Here is a 27,548-nt window from a genome sequence, read left to right on the forward strand (position 1 = left end):
GTAAAAACGATAATGGATTTCTAGCCTACCGTCTGTCCCTCTTCCACCTTTTGAGGAACGCAACCACCTTAAGCTTGGACAATACTTTCCAGCAGGCTATTTTACCATTTAGTCATCCTTTGTAGCATATCCCTTGTTTGTGGATGAGGAAAATAAGGTAACTTCTCTTGGCATTCTCTTCTATCACCAGCCTTGATGAGGAAAAAACTCAGTTTGAGAGAAAAAGGACATTCAAGTGGGCAGAGTCACTCAGTTACTTGACAGATGGCCTAGAGGCACAATAGCGCTTTCCCAGGAACATACAGTGAGTCAGGTCCTATCCCAAACCATATCATCTTCCAAGCACGGCCATCTTGAAATAAATAATTAGGAAAACAAGCTAAGGATTTATTTTTTTATTAAAAAAAAACCCACGATTTGTTGAAAAAGAGTAATGCTTTATACAAATTCCCATTACAAAACTCCATAATATCTATTTGTCTGTTTCCAGGCACAGAAGCAGAGTACAAAAATATCAAAATTGGATAAATTCTGGTGTACCGATTCTGTTGGCCATTTTGGACTACCAATTTCTCTGTAGAGTTTAGCAACCAGTAACCACCATGCATTTACACTCAGACATCATTAGAACCTTTGTATGTAGCAAAGGCTCTTAATTATACCTTCTAAGAACACAGAGTTTCAGGTTTGGAAGACATACTAAGCTTTACTGGTGCATACCTTCATATGATGCAGTCCTTTGGATAACTCCCCCGATGTGGTTTCACTATGGATTACCATTCTCAAACTACCTATTTGAGCAGTGCTAGCTGCCAGCTAATGGCAACACTTCTGATAGAATCTTAATAGAAACTCACCTGTATACCCTTGCAAATTATCATAATTCAAAAAAAAAATCTTCCGTACTTTGGCTTTGCTGATGCTTACACTTCTGTTTCACCCATTACATCTGCAAACTTGTCCTAGGTCAAGTCTGCATTACTGAAAGGAGAAAGCTTAGATACAAAAAGCATCAGGCTATACTGATCAAAGAAACTAAGACTTCCTTAGAATCTTTTTCATTCAGTAAGCTGAATTTCACTTTAGTATCTCATCGTGTGAGAGATTAAGGCAAGAAACCCATTTCTTAGAATTTCTCTCTTCTCAGGGATTTGAAAAGCAATCCAAAACCAATGCACTTAAATCCTTAATTCTTTCCCCAGTACAGTACACACTTTTTTTAACCTTATAAAACCACATTTACATGTATCCCATCTTACTGCATCCCCACAACAGCCCTGTGAGGAAGGCAGGTCAGGAATTACAATCTCCTTCTTACAGATGAGGCACTAAATCTAGGGCAGCCAAGTGCCTTGCCCAAACTCACACAGTAATTGATAGCACCAAGACTCAAATCAGGTCTCCAGACACCAGAGCCAACACCTTTCCATTACATCATCTCGCTCAAGTGAAGTAGCAATTCCTCAGACAGGAAAACTAAGAGCAATTGTTAAAATGGAACAGAGAACCAATGGCATGTTAGACACAGCTCATAGAAAGGCAATGGTCCAATGAAGAAAGGAAGGTGCTGAACGATGTAAAAATGTGTGCATAGGTTTGATTCAGTGACTTAACAGCCAATTGAGCAAATAAAAACACTACTTAAGCATAGTTCATGTTCAAAGAATGAGCATAATCCCTACTAATTAATACTCACACCACCTCTACCAGCTGGTTAAGTATCATTATCTCAATTTGACAGATGGGAAAAGAGGAGAAAGATTAAGTGACTCGCTTACAGCTAGAGAGAGGATATTTGTCATCAGATTATCACTACAGGAAGTCTAGTACTTCATTCAGACAAATAGACATATGAGCCATTTTTTTTCTCTAAAAAGAGGTAAACTATACGATAATTACATATGAGGAAACAACACAGTTGAGAGGGATTGGGGGAGAAAATATAGTTTGAGGGGATATACAACTGTGAATAAGTAGCTTAAAAATTTGATCAATAAAATTGTGTTACAACACTTGGGAAAGTAGCACACAGCAACTCAATCAGACAAATATTTTCAAAGCAAATAAGAGCGTTGTAGGTCAGAGTACAGAAATCGTGTGGGAAGGTCAACAGGAGTATATCATCTGGTTTTGCAGAAAGACAGTCTCCCAAAGTTCTGATTTGTAAGAGATTCTTCCTGACTCAAGGAATTATAGTGTAGGCATATGAAATGTGTTATCAGATTCAAGATTTAAGCTCAACCTCATAAAAAAAAAAAGCATTAAGGATGATGAAACCACATTCTATAAGATCATAATCAAAATAATATAAAAGAAGCACGTGAAAAGGGCACATGTGAAGAAGTAAAAAATTTATACTTGGTAAAGCAGGTTAGGTCTTCTTTCAAAGATGCTAAAAGCTGATGAAAGAGGGAAAATGATATTTCACCTATTATATATGTGTCCATATAGAAGAAGAAAAATATACCAAATAAACTGCTTTTTTAATCAATATAGAATTAAATATATTTTTCTTTTTTTAGATATATTTTAAGTATACTGGTACCGACATAATGATAAGAGTTCTTGCTATCTAGCTTTTTATAGAAAAACATGTATATGTACATATCTATACATATTTAAGGAGCTCCCCCTCCCCACATTTGAGATGATTACTCAGTGGGAAGCAGTAATAAAAATGGAAAAGGCTTCCCTCTTGTATTGAGGAAAAGAGATAAAATAAGACTAAGCCATTTTTAGCAATGCAAATTTAAAAAAAAAAATTTTTTTTTGTTTTTGCATTTGTTTGTTGTTGTTGTTTTTTGCAATATCACAGTTCAGACTAGTTGAAAGTCTAAGGTCCTAATGCCAATGACAGTATTTCAATGTCCATTTTCTATTTGTTCCAACAGTGTTGTCTCCTTTTACTTCTGTGTCACACGTAGTCCTTCCCACTGGAAGGTGCAGGTTTTGGATAGGGCCGTGGTGTTGGGTAAGATGTTGTTTTTCGGGGACAGGAGCAACAAAGTAGGGCACCTCCCAGAAGGCAGAGAGAGGCAGCAGCCCAGCCAGTGAAGAGAGCCTGACCAAATTCATACCTGAAAAGACAATGCATTAGTTTAGTCAATAAATCATTGGGAACTTTTGTAATATAATTAAGGAAGGATTTCAATATCATATTCATTATATTTTTTTCCACTGGGAAAAAAATTCCCCCTGATCCCCTGGGGGAATTACTCTAAGATTCGTGAACACAGACACACCAGAATGTTTACACTGCAGTTGTAGGCACTTTGCAATACTAGCTCAGGCAATATGGCCTGCAACACCAGGTTAATCACACAAATATTTCCAAAGACATTACTACATGTAGGAAAATTGTGAAGCACGTTTATGTAATTTAGAAGTTGGGTTTGGACCGTGATTCCCAGGCTAAGACTTAACAATTATGCTATTTCCAAGTAGCAACCATATTCTATAAAGAAATTGCTGGCAAGTGAGGGAGACTATTAGAATTTTCAATAGTTGATCCTAGGTACCTCTATAAACTGAAATCAGAAATGTATGGTTTCGTAAAAAAGACTTCTAAAAAATCCATGGACCATTCTAGATTAAGCTGATACAGCTGGGTGTATGGAGCCGGACTCCTGGGGAGAGGCTCTGTGAATGATGGCGGACATAGGGCAGAGCAGGGCTGGCCTTGAGTCCTGATGTAAATTCTGTACTGTTGCACTCCTGGCTAGTAACTTTACCCCCCAACCTTAAATTTCTGCTTCTCTTAAATCCCCCCTGCCTCACTAGATTGCTTTCAGGATCATGGGAAACAATGTAAATAATACATAGACAGTTAAACAAGCAATTTATAAAGTGCTTTCACATCCATTACTGGTAAAAATTAAGCCTGTTGACTGCTCTCAGTTTCTGTCCCTACGTTGTAAGTCTTATAGATCTAAGGCTCCAACACGATCATGATCACTGCAGTTTATATTCTCCTAGTGTAGGTGATTATATGAAGAGAAGCACACCTTATCTCTCTGACCACGGGGATTCTGTATCCATTCATGCTAGCACTCGGCAAACAATAATTATGCCTTAACATCCTGACTCTGAATGAAGTTATTAAGCTTTAATGATGTGAACACAGTGAGACAAAGAGCCTTGACCCTGATCAAAGAGTGTTGTTACATGAGAGCCCAGAATCAGCTCTTTTATTTCTATAACTCACAATATAAATAAAAATGACTTTAGCAAAGCCAATTTTATGGTTGTGATGGAACATAAAATTTCAAAGTGGTATCTCAACTTATTTTTTCATAAATAAGTTAAATTGTGTTTTCCTAAATAAAATTAAACTATTGGGAATGAAGTATTATTCATTAACCCCTATAGTAGTACTATTTTTTTCAATCAATCATAAACCATGTGTTGTTACAAAAACTCACTCAATCAATCAAGTGTTGGACGTATTGGGACATACCTCAAAGAGGACATTTTAAATATGTTAACATCTTTATTGACATAAAAAAAAATGAACCAGAAAAAAGGTACAGTATATAGTTGGAAAGTACAGAGCTTGGGAATTTTCTCCTTTCAAGTGCATTTTGTCATCAATATAGGTCGTTAAAGCAATTGTCAAACTCATTTTAACATGAGTCACAGGCCTTTCAGATTATTTTCAAGTTTGACTAAAATTTCACAAAGTTCTAGAAAGTAAATCTGAGAAGTTATGGTACTAGCTGGACTTTGAAGGAGATAAACAGGGTATTTTCTCAGAGAGCAAATCATTTTACACATGAATAGCATTACCTGGCATTGACTGGGGTCATGGGGTCATAAAATTCTTGAACAATTCTGTTGCCGTACCATGCTGTGGCAACTAAAACAGCCAGACCTACAGAAATTCAAAACAAAGACTATTAATCATTATGAAACAACGAGCATAGATATACAGCCCATTAAATTTATAAGCATTTTATAAGAATTAAATCTCATCAATAGTGCTGATATTTTTAATTTAGTCAGTTTTAATTTAGACAATTTTAACTTAGGGAAATTAAAGATTCAGACATGATTTATTCCAAATATTCTGTTAAGACAGGCAAAAATATTAGGTTGAAGTTGGGCATGGTTTATACTCTTCATGTCACCTTATTCACTTAAATAGTCCAAGGTCACGGGCACACATAATGCTTTTTTTTGAAACAATTCAACAGGTTGTTGTCAGTTAAGAACTCCTTCAAAGATATTGCTACACATTAGTGTACTACACTACTTTTGATAAAACCAATGTCCTTATTAGTATACACAGAGTCACTTGCAAAAGGGAAGATGAAAGCCCTTCTACATTTTTCTTGACCAAAATTCAGAATTTACATTTCTGCAGGACCAAAAGGGAAGGAAACAACTAGATAGCAGGGAAGAACAGGACCTGTCTCAGTATGGACCAGACCACCCAAATCCTACCGCCCCACTGGCCAGACATGTCATGTCTGGAGATTTGCTGAGGTCCTACACCAGATCAATTTACACAGCATCCTTTCAATTTCCCATGCGTTTCATATTTCAGTAATACCAGGGAAACTAGTCAACATAATTACTTCTATCATTTATAAGAAGTATAAAATATCTCAATATTTCTTATTCAAAGAAATTAAATAACTTCTTTGTATAGTCATTATACAAAACCATCAATATAAACAGATTAAATATTTCCATGCTACTTCCTCTTTCTCTCCCGGGTTGCCCCCCCCCCCCACAACATCTGGTCCAATCCAATTGCCTCTAATACTTGACAGAAAACACTATTGCTTATTGCTTTTGGCTAATCAGATACACCATGAGAATGTTCTGGAACTTACCACCCTTACTCCCTAGGAAGTCCCTGAAACAGAAGTGGGGAGTGCTACAGTCACTTATAGGAGTTACAAGAAAGCAAGCAAAGGAAGGGTGCTATGCAGTATATTTATTCATAGCCTTTGGGATCAAACCATTGGGAATAAAATGCCATTCATGCTTTTTCTGACAGGAGCTATTTTGAATAAACTGAAAGACTGATGCCTTTAACCAAATCCTTAGTAAAGCCACAGACACTCTTTTCTTCATTATTGGTTAAATACGCATATGATGCTGGGATAAAGGCTCCTAGAAAATCTTTTTCCAAAGAGAAAATGAGAAAAGAAATTCTAATTCTAGCTCTTCCTAATGGTAGATTATATCACTGGTCTCATTTTCAAAAATAATAGACTGCATATACTATATGATGTATATACACTGTATATAGTGTATATAGTAGTCTATTATTTTATGTATTTACACACACACCTACTGTTTTATATGCACACATACATATTATCTTATTTAATATAATCCTTATTATAGGGTTTTATAATGGAACCATCCGTGTCTTTTCCTGGTACTCATTTTCTCAAAGGTCACATGTGAAACTCCTCAAACGACACTTGAATAAAGCAACAAACGCATATGTGTTTTCTATGGAAAACATAACTTCATTCCTTCATCAAGGTTTTCTCTTTATTAACTCATCTAACCTAATTTCCTGCCATTCCAACCTCTACGTCCATTCCATTTGGCCTTGGTCTTCACTTATCTATAGCACATCCTGTTTATTCTGGAATCAGATCTATCTGGAATGCTGTCCTCATTTTTCTTCAAGAATCCCAATTCCGTCCATTTCTCACAGACCTGTATGATTCACACATTCTTCACATTCTCTGTCATAACTCCTCATCTTTGCCACGTAATGTCTATGGAGACACTCCAGAAATTTTCTAATTTTATAGAATTGTTCCTTAATGCTTGCTAAATAGAAAATCTCTCTCTTTGCCTGGGACACTGGTTCTAGCAAACCAGTTGGCACCTGGAACCTCAGTGAATAGACCTGCCCACCATGAGCACAGATCTCAAAATTTCATTTGGATCCTATTTGAGAACATTTAAGTCAACTAGACATAAGGTTTCTATGCCTTCAAGATTTTAAAGGAACTGAAAGAATCAATCCAAGTACAACAAATCCAACAAAATCTAAGGAAACTCAAAGCTAGGTCTTTACCCACGCCGGAGACAGATTAGTAAGGTCACGGGGGCAGGGCCTCTCTTACCTGCAATAAGAAATATCACACCCCCAATGACAGCCATCCGCATCTTCTGCACCTCATCGTCTTCCAGGCACTTCATACACTTCATGCCAACAGTGGCCACAAAGATGGCTATAAGTCCCAGCAGGATGCCAATCACCATCAAAGCACGGGTTGCTTGCAAAGTACCTGGTGGGAAATATTTTAGAACACGTAAAAATCACGCTTAGGCCCACAAGAGAAGAGTGATTGAAGACCATGAATATTTCGATACTGTGTGGAAAAGATAAAAATGAACTAGGAGTCACGAGACCCCAGTTCCAATGATGTTTCTGCAGGTAACCAACACAGTTTCCACTCCAGGAAAACGAACGCCTGGCTGGATGCGAATAAGAAGCCCTCCAGCTCTCACTTTTTATGTTTTCAATATGAACTTCAAATCCTCTGGAAAAATAATTAATGATCTGGTTGAATAGGTTTAGCAGAACTAATACATTGTTAATCCTCACTAACAGAGTATTTTAATTCTGAAATAACAATCATATGTATTATCCTTAATGTTAAACCAGTTATAATTAAAATGGCTTACAATATACTTTGGTAATAGTCAACAGCTTTATACTCCAGTCATCAAGCTTCAGAAAAAAAACAGGTGAATTTGGAAGAGAAGTAATGAATTTCTCCAAGATTACCACGGCTGGATAAGTAACATTTGTATCTCCAGTGACTGGTCTGGGGGTGGGGGATATAAATGCCATTTTCTTAGAACCAAACAAAATAACCTTTGAGATGTTACTTTGGAACATGGTAGTTTCATATTCAGAGATATCACCAGTGTTCAAAACTATTAAACTGTCATGTTGTAAAATAGCAGACAATAATTTAATGTAGTATTTCTCAAGATTCCACTAATTTTCTCATTTCCTATTATTGTCATTGGTGTACTAAATCATGATACAGTCAGCTTTGGGAGATATGCCAGTATGTTTCTTAAAGAATAAAAACATGACAATATCATTGTGGTATAAAGGCACAGATTTAAAAAAATGAGCTGAAACTACTGTGGGTTAAATGAGTTTGATTAATTCTAGAGTTAATTCCTCCTTCGGGTAAAGATCATTATCTTATTGACAGTTTTTACATGTGACAATTATTTTTCCACATATAAATAGTATTTACATTGTAACAAACCATGTTATCTTGGGTGAGCTACTTATTATTCTTTGGGACCATGTTTCTATTATGTAAAGTGTGAATGATGATATCTCTAACCAGGGAGTTGGAACAATTTACTTCTTGACAGTCTTCAAAAGTGGCTGACATGATGGCAGGGTTCTGTATCTCACTACCACATTGATACCTAAGCTCAGTCTTATGATGTTCACGGTTGAAAACTTACAGTACCAATCATAATTAACTCCAGAGATTTCTAAAACATTCAATTGCAATTTGTTAATACATATATCCTTGCCATAACCAGACAATCTCTGCTAAAATCACAATAACCTCTTTCTAAGAAGAATCAAAAGTATTTTTTTACTGTATCTGAGAGAGATTTTGGAAGCCAAGATACATTTTTACTTGATTTAAGTAAACAGCAAAACGGAGACACACCCCTTACATATCCAGTTCCTTGTAAACATGTGGGGCACACATGCACTCTACCCACACACTTCTCATAAGATTCCAGGGGAGTGTAAGAATTGCTGAATCAAAACACATGTTCCATGGACCTTGGGTTTCCCAGGAACTGAAGCTGCTTATAGGATTAGCATAAAACTTCTTCCTTGGATCACAAACAATACTGTGGCAAGAAGAGGAAAGTACCAAGGAATCCACCATTACGGTGTGTCCCTCCTTCTGATTTACCAAGAGTTTTTGCCAAGACAATCATTATGCGACAGGAAACTGAAAAGTAAAATAACTAAGTTCTTACACACAGCACAAATTTCAGATTTGGTCCTCAATGCCACTCAGAAGAAAGGCATTGCAGGCAAAAGAATGCTGGAAGGAGAGATGTTAAAAATCACAAAGATAATCCCCATGCCAGGAGGATAGGATGACTGGCCGTCTGTTTGCCTGGCACTGTCTTGGTTTTAAGACTGCAAGTCCCACCTCCTAAGAAGGACCTGAATCCTGAACAAATGGGGACAGCTGGTCACTCTACTGAAGGATGAGAGAATATGACAAAAACGGAGGTGCGTTTAGCGTGATGGTCAGAAAGCTTAGATCCTGCAGGGCTTGGCAAGCTAGGGTAAGGTGTTCGGTGTTTATTCTAAGTGTAATCAGAAGTCATTGTAGGGTTTTAAAGAAGGGGTGGCAAGGTTTTTACCTTCAGTACAGAGAGCACAATTAGTAAACAGTCTTCCTATGCTAACCCTTCAAATACACATAGCCTTCCACATCTCTCAGCCACTTTTGTTTTTCTCATAAACACTCAATTTTCCAACCTTTCTTAATCACCTTTATTGTGAATCTCTGATCTCTCTCCAAGTTTTCCACTTTGTTTCAGTTGTAGGGCCCCTAACCTGACCCAGCTCCTATAACAATCATTCTGATGTGCACTTCACGGAAAAACAGCAGGCCACCAGCCCAGCAGGTCCCAGCACTTGGATCACAAGGTATTCTTCACGAGGAGTCGACTGGGCCTCTCAGTCTCATGAGTCAGACTTGCATAAAACCACCCAGGCAGGGAGCACACACAGATAAACTACTCCTGGCTCCATCCGGGCTCACCTGGAATGATCTAACATTCAGAGTTTTCATCTCTGAGTTTTTCCCCTTCAAATTCTCCAGGAAAGCACACGTGATGTATGCCATACCCATTTTATTTTTTCCACCTCTTTCACAAAGTTTCTAAAGGGGACGAGGCAGATATTTTGTTCTGTTCACTGACGAAACCCCCCTATGTTTTATTTCTTTACAGAATCATGACTTATTTGAATAATGTACAAAAAATAATGGAGGATATGGGGAAAGAATTCTTAGGAGCCATAGAAGCCATTTAGAGCAGGGGATCGTGTTTTATTTTTAAAAATCTGATAAAGCAAGAACATTATTTTTTAAAAGATTTTATTTACTTATTTATTTATTTATTTGTTTGTTTGTTTGTTTGTCAGAGAGAGAGACAGCACAAGCAGGGGGAGCGGCAGGCAGAGAGAGAAGTAGACTCCCCGCTGAGCAAGGAGCCCAGTTCGGGGCTGGATTCCAGAACCCGGGGATCATGACCCAAGCCAAAGGCAGCTGCTTAACTGACTGAACCACCCAGGTGCCCCAAGCAAGAGCATTATTTTGCAAAGCAATATTTCTCATCTACATCTTGGCATCCACCGACTTAGAAAATTTCTTTGTATTTTACAATACTGAATGGGCATCAAACACAAAAATCTCATCTTGCTCCAGTGGAGACAGCTGGATGAATTCTTAACTATAGTGATATGTAGGGGTGGGGTGAGGGGATGCTAAAGAAAAAAAAACAGGGTGAGAATCATAACAACATGAAAACTCACTAGTCAGGTATATGTAACAATGGATTACAAAGTCAGAGTAAGCAAGTGTTGTGTTACAAGTTATGAGGGTTTTATGTGGAGATAGAATCTAAATTGCACAGTTTTAAGCTGGAACCAGATGAATCCTTCAAATTAAGGTCTTATGGAAGCCTTTTAAGTCAGAGATCTAAAATATGTAATTGTGAGCTCCTTGATGTCTTGGGCCAGAAATTTTTCAGTCTAAAACACTCAGAACAGTACCTGGCAGGCTACATGAATTATTCAATCTGTGTTCAATTAATTCAAATTAGCACATGTTTTTATTTTTTCAAAATTGCACTAATATGATAGGGAAAAATACTTAATCTCTTGTGGTTAGCTTAATCTTTGATATACTACTGAGAAATGCCTCCCTAGTGAGCCTGCAGATAATAACATTTTGCTATATAAAGCCAAACTTAGTTGTAATCATTGAAAGCCAGAAACTTAGACAAGAAGGGAACAAATCATACTTTTTGCTTAACTTGATTTTTTTTTTAATTTTCAAAAATTGTAAAATTCTGCATTGAATGAGGTTCCGAGATAAAGTTTTTCTCCCTAGTGGAAGGATGATCAGCAGAGGAGAGAAGTTGAGAAATATTTGAAAGCCACAAAATAACATTTTGGACCAGAGAGATACAGGACAGCCTTGAATCATTAACTCTGAGCTGGTCTAATTGGATCAACTCTAGAAGCATATACGTTCCTTGCCTGGCCCTTTAAATTTGGAGATATTGTTACAATATCATTATCACTGACTAAAGTTGTCTGTGGAGAAAATGGTTAGCAAACATTCAAAAAGTTACACTATTGTTTCCCATCATTATTCAGCAGTGGATAGAGGAGGCAGTCTTTTAATTACATTTAGCTAGACCGATAATCTTGAGATTAAAGACCCCCTAAGGAGTTCTCACCACTTTCAACCTGAAAGTATAATTTGAAAAAATACTTACAAAGATCTCTACTTACAAGACAAGAAATGAGTGAGAAGTTACTGATCTACTACAGTTGGGTTAATCAACATAAGTGTAGAAAGACAAGCACAGGCAAGTATGTCATTTTTTTTTCTTCTAAAGGTTTGTAAAAGTCTAACTATACAAGCAGCAGGATCTCCTATAAATACCTGGCATTGTTTATGTTACTTACTGGCCATATGGCTTATATTCTTGGATCAAACAAAACTGATTTTAATTAAATCTGCATCCTCTTATAGTCCCCTTTGCATGAGTGGTTGCTTAATAAGTATTAGACAAGTAAATGAACTGACCATTAGAACAAAAATGTTCTCTTCTCTGCAGCTGAATGAGCTCATCAGAGACTGTCGCAAACTATACTCCCATGGCTTTTTCACTTGCACTCAAGTTCAGTTTCTCAGGAGAGTCATTGTTAGGATTTCCAGTTTATTAGTACATAAGCTGGGGGCCACTCGGTAGGACCTCAGTACAGCACCCCAGTCAGTAACTGAAGTGGTCTGGGATGAGGCAGGACTTACCACTTTTCAGGATGTCCTCAGTAGCTTTGCTATCTTTTTGCTTGTTTCTCAAAGAAATTGCCTCATGATTAAATTTATGCTTCTATATTCCACTTACCCATAACTCCAATCAAGGAAACCTAAACTATGCCACTTGCTTCTTTGTTTTCCATCATGGCAGGTGGTAACAAAGAATGTTGACACTGGAAGGATTCAACATTGGCACCTTATAAATCATCTTAGCTGTTATCCCTGGAAGCACAAATAGGGCCTGGCTCACATTTGTTAAGTGGATGAATGAATCGTGGATTCATCTCCCCATTCCTCTTACTCTGCCCTATTTTACAAGTAAGGCTTATAAAAATAAGCCCCATTTTATTTCTTTTCAGCCCAGAGAAATCAAGTGGCTTACCATAATATACATAGCTAGTGAGTGCAAATCCAGGGTCAGAATTGAGAACTTCTGATCTCAGGCTTGGATTTTTTTTCCCCCTATTTCCATCATTCCAAGAGTCAGAACTAATTCATGAAACAGATTTGAACACCAGTGGCTCCTTGAACACCCATGGGATGTAGGAGGCATTATGCAGTCTGGGGAAGTATAAGTAGGTACCTTTTTCTCCACCTATGCTTTCAAGACTTTCAAGACTTTAAAATCCAAGTCAGTGATTTCGTCTCTTTGACTGAGCCTGACATCATGGGGAGAGTGCTGGGAAACCTCACTGACAGCCAATACTCATTAAGCACACCTACACACATGTGGATTCATGCAAAGCAAGTTGAACAGGCTAGAGGAGCTTATAAACAAATTACAGAATCCCAAGGTTAGATGAGACTTAGAGAGAGTCTAGCCTAACCTTCCATTTGTCTGGTGCTTGGATTTTCCCTACAGCATTCCTACAAAATGCTTACTTCTCTGCTTGCACACCTCCCACAATGCAACCTCCCAGGACAGCCCAATCTTTGGTCAGCTTTAGCTATTAAAACCAAGCAAGAAGAAACAATTAACTAAGTACCTAAAATAGGCGCAAGCTTGCCAAAAGTTTGAGAATTGGATCAACACAAGGCAAGATGTACTGTTTAATCCAGACAAAGTCGACTGCAGCTGTACCTGGCACTGCCCTTTGTATGTGCCAACTCTCAGCTGCAGGAGTCATCAGCCTCAATAAACATCTCATATTTGCGATGGAATTGAAATTATCTCAGCCATAGTAAACCACAATACACAGTGTAACATTATTCCCCCCAGGGAAGCTTCTCAGTTACATTTTCAGAAATTGTTCTGCAAGAACCACCTAAAAGAAGCCCTGTTGAATCTCATTTCTTATATTGGTTTAAACACCCTATAACTCTTTACATATTTTATTAATGTCATGTGGTTTTTATAGCTGACACTAGTTAGAGCAGGGGATCAAGGGCTTTTAACACAACTAGTGCTACAAGCCTTGATAGATTTCTATATCTTCACTCTAAGATGCCAAGTGAGATCCACTGGCAAAGAGAAGAAGATAGGATTTCAGGAAACTTCTAGCCAAGCTGTAAGCTAAAAGTACTTCCTGGAATGCAACCCTTTACAAGGAAAGCTACTCACATCTAGGATAATCCTGTTCTCTTCTAGACATCACAAAATTACACCAAAACCAGCCAATGAATCACCACCCCAGGTCTCTCCATCAGAGGAGAGTGAGGACCACTGCCCAGGCAGAGAAATGGCTCCCTGGTCTCTGTTCAAAGGCACCCAGTGAGTCAGTGGCAGGTTGGGAGAGCACCTGTGAGTCAAGGCTACCTCTTCTGGGAATCAGTTTTGAGAGAAAGGCCTCAGCTCCACCTTGAATAAACCCTGGTTTTAACCAAAACAAAAAGAGGAATCTGATCTGGAGTTAAAAAAAAAAATCATCTGGAAGAGAGCTCTAAAATCTGTATGGGGGAGGGGGTATTGTTTAGTTCTTCCACTACACCTTCAAAACCTGTAACAACTATAGTAACTAGGAACAAATGAAATTAAAACATTTTAACACATTATCATGCATAGCGATGACCTGTTGCAGTGGATCAACTTGGTCATGGATTCTATTTGGTCGTGTACGGAAGTAAAAGGAAACCTATTTAAACATATTGAAAATGAACTGTTTTGATCAGAAGAATCAGAGAATGCTCTGGAATTGCTCTTAAAACCTCTCCATCTGCCAAGTCCTCGACATGACACCCAAAATGCCCAATACCATTTTCTCACATGCCTTTGTCTTTTCATGGGGAGATTCAATGATTGTATAGAGGGGTGTATTTAATACACTTCTTATATTTGGTATAAAGGGGATCCTAATATGGGAGCTTTGAAAAGTTGGAGCGACAACACTCAAACCACCATTGACTAACCAAATCCCACAGGTGTGCAAGCTGTTTAAACAGATTCAGAACAGATTTTAAAACTCTAAGCTGTATGGTTTTTGAAAAAACCACAGGCTGGAGGTGGACAGAGTGACTGAAGGAAGCTTGAGCAATGGCAACATGGCTCACCCTCAGCACACAAGATGGGCTGGTGGACAGGCTGGTTTGTCCAGGCAAAGACTAAGGAAGCTTTTCTCAAGTTAGTTTGAGGGCATGAGAGACAAAGGTGCAGGACAACTAACACAGTATCTCCAGGAAGGTACTCCAGCCATGAATTAGTATGACCTAAGTAAGTGGGAATTTAATGAGTTTCTAAAAAGGCACTCACAACCTTTTACCTAAAAAAATAAAAGTAAAAAGGCCATCCTATCATCCTTCCTCCCCATCACCCTTAGAAATCTCTCTCTCAACATAATTCTTTCCAACTTGACCGAAGAATGGACATCCGTTACACAGAAATTCCTTTAAGGAAGATGGAAGCTTGGAGAAGACCAACCATTTCTCTCACTACCTTCCTCCCTGGCTGCGCTCTGCCCTCAGGAACGGAGTCTCTTCCATTGCATTTTCTGCAGTGCCTTCTCTCTCCTTCATATTATGGTGGGAGCGTACTTAGAACTTTTCTTTCTTGTCACCCTTTTCCACCTGCCACCAAATTTCACTTTCCAAAGTAACACTACACAATCTGCCTCTTCTGCAGACTCCTGGCTTCAGGGGAATCTCAAGAGGCTTCTTGAAGGAGTCATGGAAGAGGATGCAAAGGAAACTCCCCATACTTACTGGATCTTAAAAACCAAAAGAATCAAAAGATTCAAGCTCAAATGTGAGTAGTAGACACTATGTTGGGACATTCCATGTAGGAATGTGACTTTTACTATGAAAATTCATAGTAAAGATAGATTTACAGCCCCCCCCCCATTTACCTAAAACTTTAGGATTATCTATTAATTATAGAATCCGGAAGAACTAACAGGCTCCAAGATTTTCAAAGCATACTGTTTTCTTGTCCAAACCCCACCATTCTTCAATTTATACAGAATCTTACAATGTCCAGGACAAGCCTAAGAGCTCAAGTTGGAGGTTGGCCTCTACCCCCTCAATCTCCACCTCACTCTCATGGGAATTTAAGATGAAACCACACCTAGAGGAAAAGTGTCACCTGGCAAGTTAGAGGAAAAACCAGAGCTGAGGCCAGGGCTTCTCTTTTTCCCAAGCCACAGTTCTCTCGCTTCCTCATGGCAAAGCACATGATCAGAAGACTTGATCAACTGATGTTTCATCGTAATTACACCACAGAATCAATTGGTAGCCACTACCCCAAAGCGGAACCACTGGGGGGCTGGGGTCTCAGGTTCAGGGCCGTGGGGGTGGGGAAGGCACTCACTGTTCAGATTCAGCAAGGAGTCGAAGACTTTGCACTGAATCTGCCCGGTGCTCTGCGACACGCAGGACATCCACAGCCCCTCGTAGATGGCCTGGGCCGTCACGATGTTGTCCCCCGCGTAGGAGTAAATCTTCCACTGGGGCAGTGCGGTGCTGACAATGGAGCCGATCCAGCCCAGGAAGGCCAGGATGAAACCTAAGAGCTGCAGCCCCGCGTTGGCCATGGCTCGCTCTGGCGCCCGCGCTGGCTCAGGGGTGGCAGGTGCAGAAGGCGGAGTTGGCAGGTGCGCGCCGGGGACTCCCCGGAGTGACGGAGCCGCGCGGAGGAAGTTACTGCGGATAGCCCTGCTCCCTGAGCTGCCACTGGAGAAGTTTGGGTCCGGGTCCCGTCTGGGTCGGCGCTGGAGTCGGGACGCGAGAAGCTGCGTTGCTCCTAGGCTCCGGGACTGAGACGCCAACCCTCTGGGCGCCGCGATTTAAAGCAGCTCCTCCCCCGGCCCGCCGGTCGCCGCGCAGCGCCCCCTGGCGGTTTCAGGGCGGCTGGCTGGGAAAGCGGCGGGGCCGCGGGAGCCCGTGTTGGCCAAAGGATCCTGGGCAGGAAGGTCCCGCCCAGCCCACGGTGTGGGGACTCCCTGGGGAGGATCAGATCTGCAAGGTGCTCCCGTCTTCGGCCCCTCTCATTTCCTTCCTTCCTCTTTTTCCTCTTGTGAGCCTTCTCAGGCTTTCCATTCATTAAATCTACATTTATCCAAAAAGAACTCAGTATGTGGAAACACTGAAAATTCATAACAATGAAAAATAGAGGCCTCAAGAGACCCACGGTTTCATTTTTAACTTTATTTCACTATCTTATCAAAAGGCATTTTCTGTCTATCCCCACGACACCTCCCCTCCCTCACACACACTTCTCTCCCTTTTGGTCATCATCCCCCACCCTCCACCTTCTTTCCTCCTTCTGTCCCCTTCTGCCCTTCATGGAAAGAATATCGTATATTCTGCATGCGTTGTAAGAAATCTTTGTACTTTATAGATCAGGAAACTGAGACTCAGAGGGGAAACGTGGTTTTCATAAGATCACACGGCATGTTAGTAGCATATCTGTACTCGGTTCTCAGACCACTCTGCTTTCCACTACATCTCAAATCGACCTGAATACATACCCTTTAATCTATTATCATCCTTACGAAAATGCAGCCCACTCCCCCACCCCTACACACACGCACATACACACACACACACACACTCACACACGAGCCTCTTTCCTGCAGTATTTTGTCTTAGAACAGTGATTACTTCTCAGTGGGATCTGGCCAATGGGCACACTCCATGTCCCAAAGAGTTTTTTATTAATGAATTATCAGACAACCATTCATCAAATGTGAGAGCATCTAAAAAGTCTTGCCCCAGAGAAAAGAGAACTGGGCTGGGATTTAGGAAGTCAGCATCCTGGTTCCATGTTTTGCAGTGACTGGCTGGGGCCACCCCTTCAGGTTTTCGTCCGGCTGAGCCTGCAGTTTCCCTCCATGGGTTTCTAAAGCTTCCTTCTTTGTAGTTACTCAGAAGTGATCTTGTGGTTTGGAATAATTAAAATGTTTTCCCAACTGCTTTTTGTGTATGGTTCAAGTGTGGTGGGAGGAGAAGCTTCTATGATTTTAGTAAAAACAGAAGCCCGTGGGAGGCAGAATAAACACGCTAAGGAGAAAACAAGATATGTTCTCATATTTACTATGAAAACTGCCAGGTGGTACATGACAATCTCTATACCTTCTGCTCAACTTTGCTGTGAACCCAAAGCTGCCTTTAAAGGAAAGTCTATATAAAAGTAACAACAACAACAACAAACACAAAAAAGTGAAAACCCCACCAACCTCATTTCCACCTGGCTGTCTCCAGATATCCTTTGAAGGTTTAAGTCCAAAGGACCAAAGGACAGATCTGCATGGAAATTTGGGGACTAGCAATGAAGAAGGTACCACATGAGCTGGAGGAAGAGGTTTCATTCAGAGTAAGCCACATTAAAATAAGTGAGTGTTCTCCTTCTTCTGAAAGTCTTCTCAGACTCCAGGAATTCTCCCAGTCAGCTTTGAAGGGCAGGACTGCATCCAGGTTGAGTCCCCAGAGTCTGAGCCTGAAGTGAGTGATTTTTCCAGGTTGAGGTAGATGCTCTGTGGGCACCTGTGGGTGTGGGGGAGGGGTATCCATCACATTTGATTTATCTATTCTTCAGGAATATTTAGCTCAAAGGAGGTTCTCAGAATTTGTTATAGGACTAGACCACTACCATGTGAATCATATATTTTGGTGGTGGTGTTGTTCCAGTCAATTCAGAATTAAAACTGTTCTCATTTTTTTTTCTTGGTTGCTTAGATTGGAATAATGAAGGCAAGATTTGTGTTCAATGAATAGACTTGTCCTCAGATCCTTTTCATCTGCAGTGGGACCTGTTTCTATCAACCTACAGTTTTCAGGGAATTGAAAGTATGAATTTTGTGGTCAGTATGGTCCCATGTTTTTGTTTTTGTTTTATTTCAGGGCTGTGTGAGGCTGATTACTTCATTGCCCACAACCTTGTTTGTGAGGCTGTGGCGTATGCTGTTTACTCCCCTCTGTTCCATGCCCATCTCTGGCATCCCTAATCCTGTCTAGTTTTCTGTCCTTCCCTCAGTGCGCAGATAGGTGAGATAATGGCTCAGCATAAATCCATTGACTTAAGAGGAAAAACAACTGACAAACATTGGTCTCTAATATATAAAGCATAAACAATGGAGGCAGCACTGTGACCAAGAAGTTTCTAGAAAGGTTGGTGATGGCATGACAAATGTCTTGGCCTGTTGAGTAAGATCTCCTACGTCCCCTTAAACAAATGACTTCCTTTCTCCTCTCAATTTTCCTACCAATAAAAATTAGGAATTGACTTCTAAAAGGTCACCCAAGTGTAAAGCTTTATGACTCTAAGTAATAATAGCTGACCCTTGTGGATAACATACTATTATTACCAGATGTTGAGTTCAGACTTTTATATGCTCTACCCCCTGCGTGAAGGTGACAGAGATATAGAGATGTCAGATCACTCACCCAGGATTATATTTGGTAAATGGCAGCTCTGGGATCCCAAACTACACACCTCGGCCTGGAGCATGAGCCACTAAGCACAGTCCTACAGCAGTTCCCTGTGTGAACCAAATCAACTAAGGACCATTGGCTTTTAGGGCTTATCCATCCTTTATCATGTGTTTCTGCCCTAGTGAGGTGCTCCATCCTGTGACTGCTCCTTCCAGACTTTTCTCCATCTGTTCTGCTGCCCACTAAGATCCACACCCGGGGGATTCAGATCCTACAGAGGGGGTGTTGCTGCCAGGGAGGGATGTATGGATGAAAAGAGCAAATAATCTGCTGGTTTACTCTGTGTCCACTTGTGGCTGATGCCTGGGCTCAGCCACCATCCCAAGAACCAGGAATAAGTTTGAGAGATACACCAAGAGATGAGAGTAGAGGTGAGACTAAGGCTCAGACAGGGCAGGCAAAGAAACACAGTCTCAAAGGGCAGTGTGACAGACTCTCAGAAACAAGTGATAAGTACAAAGGCATCAGGAGGTAACTTTTTCCCTTAGTGGCCATGCATGCGAACACCGACTTTTCAGACTTCTCAGGTGGTAAAAGCAGAATAGATGGACACACTTTTCTTAAAAGATTTTATTTATTTATTTGACAGAGAGACAGAGAGAGAGAGAGAGAGCACATGCACAAGCAGAGGGAGCAGGAGAGGGAGAAGCAGGCTTCCTGCTGAGCAGGGAGCCTGATGTGGGTCTTGATCCCAGGACCTTGGGATCATGACCTGAGCTGAAGGCAGACACTAACTGAGAGAGCCACCCAGGTGCCCTGGATGGACACATTTCTAACTAAACAATCTGTTGTATAATTATTTAGGGCTTGAGAGAGTGATCAGAGTACAAATGTGAGAATTGAGCATGAATTTTAGTGTTCGGAACATAAAGGTCACCAACTGTTGGTGCATACCTATCATAACTGCTTGAAATAGCCCTTTGAATCTCCTTGCAGTTTTTGAGAGGTTAGTGAGGTGTAAGTGGTTAAAAGGACAAACTTTTGAACCCTAGGTCTATCACTTACTAATTGAGGAACCTTGGAACATTCGTACAACACACTTGGGCCTTAGATTTTTTTTCTCTTTCACATGAGTAAAACTCTCCTTCATCATGTTATGATCATTAAGCAAGTTCATACATGTGCATTAATTGGAATGTAGTTAGTACATAAGAAGCACATGAAATGGGGGCGCCTGGGTGGCTCAGTCTGTTAAGCGTCTGCCTTCGGCTCAGGTCATGATCCCTGAATCCTGGGATGGAGCCCCACATCGGGCTCCCTGCTCAGCGGGGAGCCTGCTTCTCCCTCCCCCTCTGCCTGCCACTCTCCCTGCTTGTGCTCTCTCTCTGTGTCAAATGAATAAATAAAATCTTAAAAAAAAAAAGCAGCACATGAAATGGGGTTATTCCTTATTATTATTATTTCAAGCAGAACAGATATGTCTGATTTGCTAACAGTACCATTTACTGATGACCCTCACATGTGTTCAGGAAGTCTCCTTTTCTTGCCTGGATTCTATTAGAATCCCACTTAATGCCACGGTTAAATCATGGTGACAGGATATGTGGGGTTTCTAGCAGGCAGATGCAATTTTGTATTCAGAAATGGACAAGGCAGCAAGGAGAGGAATGGGGGCTTTAGATGAGGTTTTCAAGCCCCATCTCCAGGCCCTGGACAGCTTTCCCCTCTGTGTAGTTTCCATGGCGATGACTACAGGCCGAGGGGCTCTCTGAGAAGGGGTGGAACAAGAGCAGAGAGAGGATGGAGACGTGGAGCCAAATAACTCTTGCAGATCAGCGTGGCTCTTCTGATGGTCAGGCAGAAAAATCCTTGGTTTAAGATTGTTATGAAGTCTCTGCCTTATCGTGTGGATGCACAGCTCCCCCTTACACCCTCCCCTCAGCTCCCAGCCTGGCAGTGCTATCTCTTCAGAAAAGGGGAAAAAAGGTGGCATTTCTGCCATAAAATCTAGACTTTGAATTATAAAAATTTACTTTGAAGCAAGTTAATGAAGGACTCTTTTTTTATCCCTTTGCTTGCATTCTGTTAGGGGAAAGATTCCCTTGTAATCATTAGAGAAACTAGAAACACTCCACTAATTTCATCATCAAGAATCAAGGTCAAATTACTAATGATATTTTACTTTTAATCTCCATAATGTAATTCCAACTATATTAGTCAGAGTTCTCCACAGAAACAGAATAGGAGCTATGTATATATCTGTATCTTTATCTATCTCCCTATATATATCTGCGTTTGGTGAGATGTTCAGCACGATATTAGAGACAGAATGAAGAGCTACAGAATGAGACAAAGAGCTAGATTAATTTTAAGCAATTGGCTCATGTAATTGTGGGAGATGCCAAGCCTCAAATTGGTAGAGCCGGCCAGCAGGCTGGGGACTCAGGTAAGAGCTGATATTGTGGTCTTGAGTCTGAAATCTTGCAGTCTTGAGAAAAAAACCCGTTTTTTCCAGAAACTTTCGTCTTTGTTCTTAAGGCCTTCAACTGATTGGATGAGGCCCACCCACATTTTGGAGGGTAATTTGCTTTACTCAAAGCCTAGTGATTTAAATATTAATCGTATCTAAAAATATCTTTACAGCAACATCTAGACGGTGCTTGACTAAACAACTGGCCTCTATGGCCTAGTCATGTGGAGACATAAAATTAATCATCACACTAAAGCCTTCTGATTATTTAGATTCTAAGGGCTTTATTTCTATGACCTCACTTACTAATCAAAAATCCGGTAAGCTAGGTAATGATTACTATAGATGAGGAGACTGACGCTTAGATAAGTGAAGTAGTTTACCCAAGTAACACAGCTGAAAAAGGGCAGAGTTGACACCCAAACTCAGTAGGTCTTGCTCCAGAGGCAAAATGCTTATGTGGTGCCCTGTACTAACCTGAAGCGCATGCTTCTTTTCCACCTTCTCTGTGACTGTCCAAACCACCCAAAGAGTGCAATCATAGCCATAAGGTGAGCCCTCAACCAGTCCCCAGATCAGAGTCATGTCAGAGTGAATAGTAGGTGTTCAGTAAGGTCAGTAATTAAGTGAATGAGAGAGTGAACAGATGGATGGAGTGTCCACTCTTCATGATGAGGCATCCTGAGACACCACAACACAACAGTAGGGAAAAACATTTTTGATGCTTAAGGAAATCCTGGCTCTTGTGGTGGCGGCGGTGGTGGTGGATCCATCAAAAAGAAATGGCAACGTGCTAAAGATCATAATTTTTAATACCTTGGTCTTTGGAAGAAGACAGACTTGAGGATAACGTACTGCTTTCTCCCTGCAATAGACATGATGTTACACAAGGTTGTTCATATCTCTGGGTCTCCTTTTCCCCATCTGCAACATAAAATACATATGCGTAACTCACAGTGTTATGCAAAATAAACAGAGTTGATTGAGGTAATGCCTATGAAGTGCTGAGCCCTGTACCCAGCACATGGGAAGTGTTTGATCAATGGTAGTTGTACTGTACGAACCTGAGCGAGTGTCCCCTGTGCAAAGATAAGCAAGCTGTGATTTCATCATGTTGAACTCAATATTTGAACTCAACTCCCAGCTACCTGAGGGAGGCAGAGGAAAGAATTTATACCGCCATGTAGAACAGAGGTACAAATTTATGAGTTGCATCTCATATTTGGCCTGAACATGCATTTTGTTTGAACTTCCCAATAATTTTTCAAAAACTTAATTAGCTTTAGCTTTGAAAAATTGGAAGATTTCTCCTAAAACTATCTAGATTCAGGCCAAAAAGAAATGGAAATATCATGCAGCTCTAGATGGGCTCTCTGGCTTCCCCTTTCTCCACAGTGTCTGCTCTTCCTATTCCTTTATGTTACTTCTCTGGATCTTGTAGGCTTTGGGGCCATTGTACACATCGGAAGTGCATGTAGTAAGTAGTTGAACTGACAGGACTTGCATGCTATGCTATGGACTGTGGGCTTTATCATGCATTAGGCAATAAGAAGCGATCACAGATTTTTAAGCAAGGACTTGAATAGATTTGTGTTTTATATTTTTCTGGGCTGTAGGAGGCAGAGATAGAAATCAGTTAATGCAAAGACTGTCTTAATAGTGTGAGAACAGGTTGGTGAGAGTATCTGAACAATGTCAAAGCCGGGAGGGAGAGGACCTGCCAGAGATGAGTGGAGAGGAAGCTTGTACGCCTTTATATGATTTTACATATTTATGCTGAGCCAAGAGGGATGATAATTTTTGAAAATGCTGGGTGGCTTTCTCCCCCAGTACAGGGCAGAGACATGTGTGTCCTTGAAGGAGAACATTGGATGGGAAACAGGACTCTCCCTCTCTGTTTTGACCATTTCAAAGATGGAGGAGAGGCTGGAATTTTTGGATTTACAGAGGATATCTGTCTTTAATGTGGCTTCTTCCCATGAGATATTCAAAGGCAATTATACTATGCATGACTGTGGTCTGTAAAATGCAACACTGCTCTATTTTATGGAGGAATAATAAGACTTAGGACAAGGAAGATTGGTGAGGAAGAATGGGTATTAGAGATTATTTCCGTCTACTATGTAGATGTGAAGGATGAGCTCCACCTAGGGATATTTGGACTTTTTTCTTGAGGGCAGTAGGGAGGCATGAAAACCTTTTAGGTAGGAACAAGACCTAATGAGGTTTACTTGATAATGTTTTTAATGATATTGTTCTGAAGAGGGAAGAATGGGTTGTGGAGAGGGATTGTGGATTGGTACAACAGTACACTCCAGTTAAAAGCATGTGATTATAATTCGGGGCTGGGGAGGGGGGGAAGCTGGAGGCCAGGTTCAGGGGCCCAAATGGAGAGAAAAATGGGAAAAAACAGTTGAAAAAGTGTGATAGGGTTAGATCATTGGTGTCCTGGAGACGAGTTAACTGCCTAATTAAGGGCCTATTAAAATATTGCAGGGCAGAGCTCTCAACCTTCTCCCCCCAATCATCTATATATGGCAGAATGGAATGCAAGATTATGTGTAATTCCAGGTGCTTGGGCTATACATATTTCCCAATTCAAGAAATAAGACCTAACATTTATTAAGTCCTGATTGTATGCTCACTGTTCTAGGTCCTCTGCCTGAGACTTTTAGAAACGTAAACTTGAATTCCGTCTATTTTCTGAAAGACTCTTCTCTCGTTGACAAATGTTAGCTCTAAGGAATAGCAAACTACCTATTAATTTACTAAATTAACTACAGTATTTGATAATATTAACAAATGAATTATCATTCATCTTGTAACTGATGCCCACTGGCTGTACGTCATAATCAAGTTGTTGATGTCAATGTGGCAAAAATGACAAAGAGCAGGAATTGTATCTCCAGATTCCCTGCACTCCAATCCTGGCTTTGCTGGTCGCTGGCTATGTAACATTAGGCAAATTGCTTACTATCTTTTGGATCCTTTCTTCATTTGAAAAATAAGGGTACTAGTATTATCGTCATCATCAGGTGGTGGTAAGGAGAGCAATGTTACATGAAACACATTTAGAAAATGGTCTGCTGCATGTTAACTGTTCAATAAGTCTCTTATCTCTAAAAATAGTGATGTGGGAGGAAGATGATCGGGATCTGAACCAGTACCTAACAGTGAGGATGGAGAATGGGGTGGAGGTGAGAGATCTTGCAATGGAAGAAGCTGTCTTATTGTGCCATAAAATGAGGTATAAGTAAATAATTAAGATCCCATAACCCATATAAAAAAATCAAAACTAACTGAAATTAATTTCCAAAGGCACGTGTGTCTGTACGTACTTTTACCTTCAAATTAGAAACTAAAATCTCAAAATAAAATCTGCCATTGTTTCAGCCCTCTTTTCCATCCCATTTTTCCCCCACCTGAGAAAGCCTTAGAAAAGATTACTTTATGAAAGTTGCACAAGGTAGAGGTTAAACCAGGTGGAAGCAGAATCAGTGAGTAAACACGAGAAAATGGAGAAGGACAAAGAATGTGGCATTGCAAAAGTCCCCCGGTTGGGAGTGAATTTGAAACTGGTTTCCTGTTTGACCTGCAGTAACATGCATTTGTGGGGTCAGGGCCACTTGAGCAGTTTGCTGCTTGGATACTCCTGGCCTTAACCGCAGAGGGTTAGCCAGCCAGAATTTGTCTGCAAAAGTTGGTATCTTTCCCTGAATAACTGTCTTCTCTTCCTCCTTAATGTTAAGGGTGGTGGCCACCACGTTCCCACAAGCTCTGTTAAATATTTACTAAGTACATTGTTTACTAAACAGGGCTCCATCCAGTACTTAGAACTGGCAAAGACTTGTTTTTGATTTGCTCCATTATTATTCTGTGAAAACTGTCTTTTGATCCCTTGGCAGGAGAGAGAGGAAAAGCATTTAATGAAAATTCAGATAATAACTGTGCTGTCCAGTGTGATAGCCACTGGTCACGTGTCTATTTAAAGTTTAACTAATTAAAATTAAAATTAAAAATTCATTTTCTCTGTTGTACTTGCCACATTCCAAGAGCTCAGTATAGTGAACAGCCACACGCTGGACAATTGCAGATGTGGAACATTCCACCATCTCAGGTTTTACTATTGTTTAGCACTGTTCGGAGTGTTCTGGTCACAGTTCTGCAATCCATTTGACAAAGAACACAGATTCTGCACCTACAAAAATGTTGCTTTTATATCCCTCTAAAAATGAATTATTTTTCTATGGCTACTATAACAAATTACCACTAAGTTAGTGGCTTAAAACAATGAATTTATTATCTTACAGTTCTGTAGTTCAGAAGATTGAACTGGGTCTCGCTGGGCTAACGTTAGGTTGTCAGCAGGGCTTTCTACCTTTCTGGAGGTTTTGTTCCTTTTCTTTGCAGATTCTGGAGGCTACCTGCATCCCTTGGCTCTCTTCCTCTGTCTTCAAAGTCAACAACATTGGAGTAAGTACTTTTCTCACTGACAGTTCTTGACTTCCCTCTCTTTTGCCTTCTTCTGCCACTTACAAGTATCCTAGTGATAACATGGTCCCACTGGGATAATGCAAGTTAGTCTCCACATCTCCAAGTCAGTTGATTAGCAACCTTAATTCCATCTGCAACCTTAATTTTCATTTTGCCAGCTAATGTGACCTACTCCCAGGTCTGGGGAATTAAGGCACAGACATCTTTGGAAGAGGCTGTTATTCTACCTACCTTGATGATTAAATGTTTTGAAAAGCACAGTGATTTTCCTTAAAGAGAGAGCAATGTAAATATATTACAGATAATTATTTATATGTTTCTGATTTAACAAAAATTATGATTACATATAATGAAATAATTTAATGACATGATAGTTAGTTACAAGAAAAATAAGATATTAATAGATGTCGTGGGCACCAGACACTAAGGTCCAAGATTCTAAGAGCTTACACATATGCTCTCAGGAAGGAATGCTGAGTAAAGGAATTAATAGCAGCTTAAAAAGTAGTGTGCAATAAATGAAGGAGACTCAGAAAGTATCAGTCAGGAAACTGAGGTTCTCTTCCTAGCATAGCCTCCTTATTCACCTGTGCAATGTGTCTGGATTTAGGTTTTTCATGTAGATAAAAGAAGGAGACCAGATAAAACTCTCTGTAAGGTCCCTTCCAACTCTTAGAATTTTCCCTTACGAATTAAGGTAGAAGCAAAGATAAGACTGTAAGAAAGCACAACATTGAGCAATGCAGAATTGCTTCATATTGCTTCAAAATAAAACAAAACGGTAGGTGCAGACAAATTAAACAGAGGTGATTTAATCAGAGATAACAGAGCATGTTTTTATTTTTGTTACTGATGAGATACATTAGGACTCAGGAGGTAAAGAATTTGGGTAAGAATAGTCAACCTGAGCCTGGGAACTGTGATTGCGTACACCCTGCTTTATTAAGAACCAAGATTAGAAGGAGGAACGCCAAAGGAAAGAACAGTTGAATTTCCAGTTGGGTTAGACTGACATTAATTATTAGTCTGAAAGATGTATAAACACCTTTTCATTTTCTTGCTTTATTTTAATCAGGTGTTTCGGAAAGAAGATGGATATTGTTGCTAAGAGTTACAGTTCTGTCAAACGCCATCAGACTACACAAATAAACTTTTGCACTTAACAAAGTCCATAAAGAACGGAGACTCTCTGTGCTAGAGGCATTAACATGTATGTTATGCAAAGTGCTCACTGAAAGATCATCCCAAGGAATGAGATAAAGGCATTTTTCCATAAAATTCTGCAAGGAGGTGCTTTTTGAATTAAATACATTTTGGGTTTGAGAACCCTGAAGAACCACAACTTTCAGATCAAGTTATTTTAAAACCATTTTGTCCAAAGGATGTTTATTCTAGAGATCAGTTAGATTCTTGGAAATCTTTGCACCAATGACACTCTGAATATATTAAATTAACCAGTGTTGAGTACCTTAAAACACTCTAACTGAAGTGTATCCTTATTCAAAGACTATAGATAAAATTACTTATACTATCAAGTGGAAAATTTCCCTAGAAGGATTGAAAATTAATTAGATAAAACTACTATATCCTTATCACCTATTTCTACATTTCTCTTTCTATATAACCTATCATCTGTCTGTGATATTCTGGGACATATTATGCAGCCCACTGAACATGCCACA

At 40.0% G+C, this 27,548-nt stretch overlaps 1 protein-coding gene across 1 annotated transcript; it reads right to left on the reverse strand.

Annotated features, from left to right (window-relative positions):
- Positions 1-380: 380 nt before the first annotated feature.
- On the reverse strand, positions 381-16,353 carry CLDN1 (claudin 1). Its single transcript, XM_026496536.4, has 4 exons — positions 15,841-16,353; positions 7,098-7,262; positions 4,786-4,870; positions 381-3,077 (listed from the first exon to the last, which is right to left on the reverse strand). Exons 1-4 carry the CDS (start codon positions 16,061-16,063, stop codon positions 2,915-2,917), a joined length of 636 nt encoding a protein of 211 aa, XP_026352321.1. The 5' UTR covers positions 16,064-16,353; the 3' UTR covers positions 381-2,914.
- Positions 16,354-27,548: the final 11,195 nt, after the last annotated feature.

This window comes from Ursus arctos, unplaced genomic scaffold (genome assembly GCF_023065955.2).
Source record: "Ursus arctos isolate Adak ecotype North America unplaced genomic scaffold, UrsArc2.0 scaffold_4, whole genome shotgun sequence".
NCBI lineage: Eukaryota > Metazoa > Chordata > Mammalia > Carnivora > Ursidae > Ursus > Ursus arctos.